The sequence below is a fragment of the Myotis davidii genome, unplaced genomic scaffold (assembly GCF_000327345.1).
Source record: "Myotis davidii unplaced genomic scaffold, ASM32734v1 scaffold945, whole genome shotgun sequence".
In the NCBI taxonomy this organism is placed as follows: domain Eukaryota; kingdom Metazoa; phylum Chordata; class Mammalia; order Chiroptera; family Vespertilionidae; genus Myotis; species Myotis davidii.
In genome coordinates this window covers 266,654-273,038 of record NW_006296434.1, presented here as the reverse complement: position 1 = coordinate 273,038, position 6,385 = coordinate 266,654, and the positions used below count along the sequence as shown (strand labels likewise).

Here is a 6,385-nt window from a genome sequence, read left to right as displayed (position 1 = left end):
GGGGTGGTTACCGGCACGCCCCTCCCTCTTTCCCGCACAGTCAAGAATTTGAGTGTATCTTTTGACTCCCCAAAATGCAACTACCAATAAGCCTACTGTTGACCGAAAGCCAATGACATACACAATTAGCACATTTTTGTATGTTACATGTATTATTCTGTATTCTTATACTAAAGTAAACTGGAGAAAAGAAAATGTTATCAAGAAAGTCCTATGGAAGAAAAAATACATTTACAATATTTATTTAGAAAAATCCAAGTCTAAGTGGACCTGCACAGTTCAAACCCAGGTATAATGTAGCTAATGTCATTAATAAATAAGCATTATATTATTTAGAGGAGCATGGTTGATGTGGTAATAATAATGGTGATTATTAAGAAATTCTGTGTAATACTAACCAACTAGAGTGGGTTGAACTGCTAGAATTTTATTTTAAAGAACTACGTTAGAAGTGTCGCACGTAATGTCTATATATCCAATGCATTGATAAATACTGGGTCACTGTAGTTATTGTTGGGCACACACTGATAATGACTTCCCTGGGTTGGATGTAGGTGGTTTTGTTCTTGTTTTTCTCGCCATCTTAACTTCTTTTATAAAGAGGGGGAAATGGGAAGATATTGGTCAAGGGGTACAAACTTCCAGTTATAAGATTTAACAAGGTCTGGGGATCTCATGTACAGCATGGTGATTGTATCTAATAATACTGTATTTTGTATCTGAAAGTTGAAAGTAGATCTTAAATGTTCTCACCACAAAAATAAATGATAATTATGTGATGAGATGAAGATGGTAACTAATGCTATAGTGGTAATCGTTTTGCAGTATATAACTGTATAAAATCAACACCTTAACTTGCATTTACACACACACACACACACACACACACACACATACATATATATAGAGAGAGAGAGAGAGAAAGAGAGAGAGGGAGAGAGAGAGAGAGAGAGAGAGAGCTATCTTTTATAACACAATGAATAAGAACAACTTAACAGAAGTTCTTGTGAGCATCCTTGAGGGATGCTCAGAAGACCTCAGTCCTTTGCACAGCCCCATGGGCCCTGCGTGATCTGGTCCCTGACGTCTCCGGCCTGTCTTTCCCTCTAAAAGCCCCACCCTCTGCCTCCCTCCTAACTCACCTCCAGCTACTCTCTCCTCATCATGCCTTGCTTCTCATTCATGCTGGTCCTTCTGCCTAAAATGCCTTTCCCCTTATCTCCCACTCATCTCTTCTCACTTCAGATCTCAGCATACCTACATAAAGGCATGCATGTCTCCCTGCCATAAGATTTTATAGATTTTATCACAGTGTACATGTTTGTGTGGTCATTTGATCAACATGTACATTTCTCTCTAGTCTGTAAGTTTCAGGAAGTTGGATGCCTTGTCACACAATAGACATTCAAAAAATAATCACTGAATGGATTTTTAAAAAGAAAAAAAAATTAGATTTGAAGAAGTTACTGTTTTTTTAATATGGAGGCTAGAAAAACTAAGAACCATAAAATGTGAGAATAGAAAAAAAAACAGAAATCTTGAGTCACATATACAGATACATATATTGTATGAGTTCTCAGTAAAAACCACAGAGTTGGCATTTTTGAGTGTTAAGATTCCAAACCAGCTCTCTGATCTATAGGGTCAGAAACTCTACAAGTCATTTACCCATCGCGTGTACTGTTTGCTCATCATAATCTAAATACTCATCTTTACAGTTCTATATGGAGAAGGCTACCTATTTCCTTAACGTAATTGGGAGAGAGGCTATCCTGTTTAATTAAATGTTCTAGTCGATCGAGTCGCATTCCATCCATACCCGTATAATCCTAAGCCACGACTCTGATTACAATAAATTGCAGGCAACTCACCAACTCAGCTGGTCATACATCACCATTGCTGTAAACACTGAAGATCGTGCAGGGATCACCCTGTGATGCCACTTACCTGGGCACCAGGCGGCACCCTCGTATTTGACAGGAGCAGCTGCAGTAATAGCCTTGACAGGAAGCTGGTGAGCCAGGCTTTGCTAACGTGGATCGAGCATACCATAGCAATTGCAAGGGCGGTAAAGATCAGTTCTGTTGAGCCATGAGAAAGAACACATGCTAAATTTGACTAAGAAATACGTACAGGCCATTAAAAATTGACTATCAGCCTAATCTGTTGCAGTCCTTTGCTCTCACATACGTATTTGCTCTGTTTGAAATGCTTGGTTTTCAGGCGTGTGTTGGGGAACATTTTCTGTCCTGTGGCTAGGACTGCCACGTCCCACAATGCAGTGCCCGCGTTTTCCTGTCTCTGTAAACGTCCGCGGAGGGTCACAGCACACTGGGAGCCTCGGATGTTGGGTTCCACTGTGCAGAGCGGAGACGCTGAGGCACGAGGCCGCATCCGCACGTTTCCCAGAGACCCCCCTGAGCCAGGGCAGGAGGAGCCTGAGACAGAACACATCTGTGTCCTCCCTGAAGCACATCTGTGTGCATCTGGAGTTTCGGGGCGTGTCGATGGCTTTTCACACGCGCCGTTAGAGTCCGAACAAGGGACCTTTGTAAGACCTGTGTGCCCAGCACAGGGGTGTCCAGGTGGTTGCAGGGTGCATCCCGCTGGCCTGAAACGCCTGAGGATGCAGAGCGCGAGAGGCTTCCCAATGCCTTTCCCGAGGTTAGAATTCTGTCCGGTGAGAGATCCCTGGGTGGGAAATGTTTAAAGCATTTCCCCTCCTTTTCCCTTCTCCCCCTTACAGATCTATGCGGTTCGCTCTGTCGTTCCCAACAAAAGCAACAACGAGATCGTCCTGGTGCTGCAGCAGTTCGACTTCAACGTGGACAAGGCCGTGCAGGCCTTCGTGGACGGTGAGTGCAGGCCCTGAACCGAGGGTGTCAGAGCTGAGTGTGCCCTGTGCTTCCGCACGGTTCTCCTTAAATGCATCAAATACCAATGCGTTACTGATGCTTTCTCATAAGAACAGGCATTTTGGAAAACACACACACATATTCAATAAAAACACAATTTAACGTTTTTTCCATCATTACTAGAAAAAAAACACAGTATAGATGTTTTCTAAGTATTTTCAAAGGATTCCTATGGTAATGCTACTGATTCCATTGCTACCAGTCATTCACGTGTGTTACTAAACACGAGCTTCATTTGACGGTGTCCTCTGCCTGGAGGGGGAAGGACTCGCTCCGACCTGGGAAGTTGTTGCGCTACTGGGCTCTATGACTGGAGTCCTTGAATGCGATGCTTTAGTAACCGAGGGGACTGGTTTATTCTTTTATATCCTTGCTTTTTTATTTTGAATTTGCCTAATTAATTGGAATATCAATTCATCTCATCTACTTCTAGAACAGTGGTTCTCAACCTTCCTAATGCTGCGACCCTTTAATACAGTTCCGCATGTTGTGGTGACCCCCAATTTCATTGGTACAAATGGAACATAATTAAAGCATAGTTATTAATCACAAAAACAATATGTAATTATATATGTGTTTTCCGATGGTCTTAGGCGACCCCGGTGAAAGGGTCATTCGACCCCCAAAGGGGTCGCGACCCACAGGTTGAGAACTGCTGTTCTAGAACCTTTTTGCCTTTTTGCCTTTTTTTTTTACTTGTTTTTTAGAAAGCCCATTGCCAGCGATGTTATAGAATCTCAAGTCTCGAAATGTTTTTATCCTGTAAATGTACAACCTACTGTTTTAGATTTCCTGTAAACTAGGAAACCCTCTTCTCCTAATCACATTAAATACGTTTCCTTGATGAACAGAGATCGCATGCCCGCCCTTGGTTATCATATGCCTCTGGTCCCGTGACAGCGTCTGTTCTGTAAATATGGACTGGCTCGCCATAATCTGACGGATGAGGTCAGGGAAGACTTAGCGCATCTCTCAACCACATCCTGTTTACACTGTATTTGTTAAGGGTAGTGTGACCTGCTCATTTTCCGAGGAATAGAATAATCGTCCGACGTTCCTACCAGTATATATGCCTTTCAGACAAGGTCTTGGAACCAGGCAACAGGCTCGCATTCTGATGTCTGCAGCCAAGGTCTGAGGTCCTAATTGAATTTAAAAATGATTATCATTCAAAATAGACCCGCAAGCAGACCCGCAGTGCACAGCTTCCCTCCTCGTCCCTGATTCATGGACCAGCAGATAGAGAATCTGTAGTCATCAACAGCCAATAGTAGAGAGAGCCATATTAACCAGGCATTTTGGCTCCAGGGCAACGTGTCTCAAGAAGAAAATGTTGGGCCCTGGCCAGTTTGGCTCAGTGGATAGAGCATCGGCCTGCGGACTGAAGGGTCCTGGGTTCTGTTCTGGTCAAGGGCACATTCCCGGGTTGCCAGGCTCAATCCCCAGTGAGGCGTGCAGGAGGCAGCCTTCAATGATACTCTCTCATCATTGATGCTTCTATCTCTCCTTCCCTCTCCCTTCCTCTCTGAAATCAATATATATATTTAAATATATTAAAAAGAAAATGTTGGAGCCACACACATCCTGGCTCAGACACACTGTTCAGGTTGACCCTGCCAGCGTCGCTCGCATGGAAACGGAGCTTCAGGAAAGGGTTAGGGGGACGGTCCCCACCCCTGCTGGCTTGTGGCCCCCCAGCGAAAGTTCCATTAGAGAGTGACCCTGAGGAAGTGACGGACGCCCAGTAACTGATCACTGTCGGAGGTCCGAGTGTGTTTAAATAGAGCACCTTGCTTGTCCTTCCTGAAGTGCTCGCCTTGTCAGCGTCGAGGTCTCGTTAAATAAAACCCTCATCGATCGCTGAGGAGCCTCGTGCCGTTGTGGCTGGGCACCAATCACACAGCTTGTTGAAAAGCCACTGAGAATCAAAAATATGTGTCAGCAACCACCTCCGTGGCCTATTAACAGCCCTCCTTCCGAGTGGCCCAGGAAACCCCCAGCATTTTCAGGAGAATTAAACTTGAACAGTAACAGTTTCACAATTCTCTGCAAACATGGTTATTTCTTCTTCAGAATTACTCTCCAGAAGCTCATTTTTTAAAAATTGCAAGTAGAATGTATGTCAAAATATGGAAACTGGAGGAATACATGAGTATTGCCACTGAAAGCTGGAAGCAGTTCACCTCCATCCCCTGCTTAAAAGGGACAGTATTTTGACATGTTTAAAGATAGTACTTAGAAAACGGACGCTTATCTATGAGTGAGGGCCACCCTCATGATTAGTAGCCGCTGCTGTGACTTACCCCGAAACCTAATGAAAGTGGCTTCCTCCAGTTCTACAGGGAAATGCTGTGAAGCATTAATTCTTTGGGAAAATTAGAGGCAGGCCGGCCCTGTTAATAGGAAGTCTGAACTACAGTGCACTTTTAAGTGCAGTGTTATTATTTCAAGTACATGTAACTCGAAAAGCCTGCGAGGGGCGCTGAATCGGAAACTTCGAGTGGACAGAAATAATTAGCCCATCTACGCATTAGTCACAGCAACGCCGCCTCTGCTTACCCAGCAGTGACAGCAGACTCCATAATTGGGACCCGGCTAATTTGAAATTTCTCACTAAGGCCAGGCTCAAGTTTATCTTTGTTTGGCCAACACACTCCTTGCAGGGAACTACTACAGTGTAATGAGATTGTGTGTGAATGCTTACTCTTTGAGAAGTAACTACTTAATATGAAAAAAGCTAATGTATTCATTACCAATAAGTTATTGCTGAAATTACCCCCCTCCACTACCCCACTCAGCTGGAATGAGTGAAAGAATTTTGTTAGAACAGGTAGAAACCTTTACTTGAGCAAAAGATAAATACATGCATGCATATATACATATATACATACATACATACATACAAAACAACAATGTTGTGTAACATACCAGGGTAGGCTTTTCCTCTGAGTCTGTGTGATTTCTCATGTGTGAGTGGCATTGACAGAACCTGGCACTGTTGTCATTTGATGAACTTTTGTTTCAAAGTGGGCGCCTGGCAAAGACCACCCCCTCACACACACACACACCTTTCCCCCAGTGATGAGGGCAATGCTTTCGTCAGCTCATATGGCCTCCTTGTAACCCTGCAAGCCATGAACACAATAGAGGCAGGAAAAAGAGTGGGAATGGCCAGACAAAAACCTATGATTCACATGGTTAATAATATTCAAAACCCCACCTTTGGTCCAGAAGATTAGAGGTATTTTGATTCATCTATCCAACAGAACAATTTTAATTCTACTTACGGCAACGAAGCTGGCAGGAAATTCTCAAGATATATTTCATTTTCTCTAAGACAACATAATGACCAAAAAAAAGTAAGCTTCATGTAGTAGGGCTTAATGTTTTGATAAAACCAAGATCATGCAGTGAATTAAATGAAAATCTAGAAGTAAAGCACGAAACTGGCATTTTGATTAAGGCAGGAT

The 6,385-nt window shown here is 43.4% G+C and overlaps 1 protein-coding gene across 3 annotated transcripts in view; it reads left to right on the top strand.

Annotated features, from left to right (window-relative positions):
- Positions 1 to 6,385, top strand: part of SPATS2L (spermatogenesis associated, serine rich 2 like) — a 145,893-nt gene that overhangs the window by 92,349 nt on the left and 47,159 nt on the right. For all 3 annotated transcript variants that reach the window (XM_006771807.2, XM_015569161.1, XM_006771808.2), the window contains one exon: positions 2,747 to 2,855. In XM_006771807.2, coding sequence (XP_006771870.1) covers positions 2,747 to 2,855 — 109 coding nt within the window. The remainder of the gene's footprint in view (positions 1 to 2,746; positions 2,856 to 6,385) is intronic.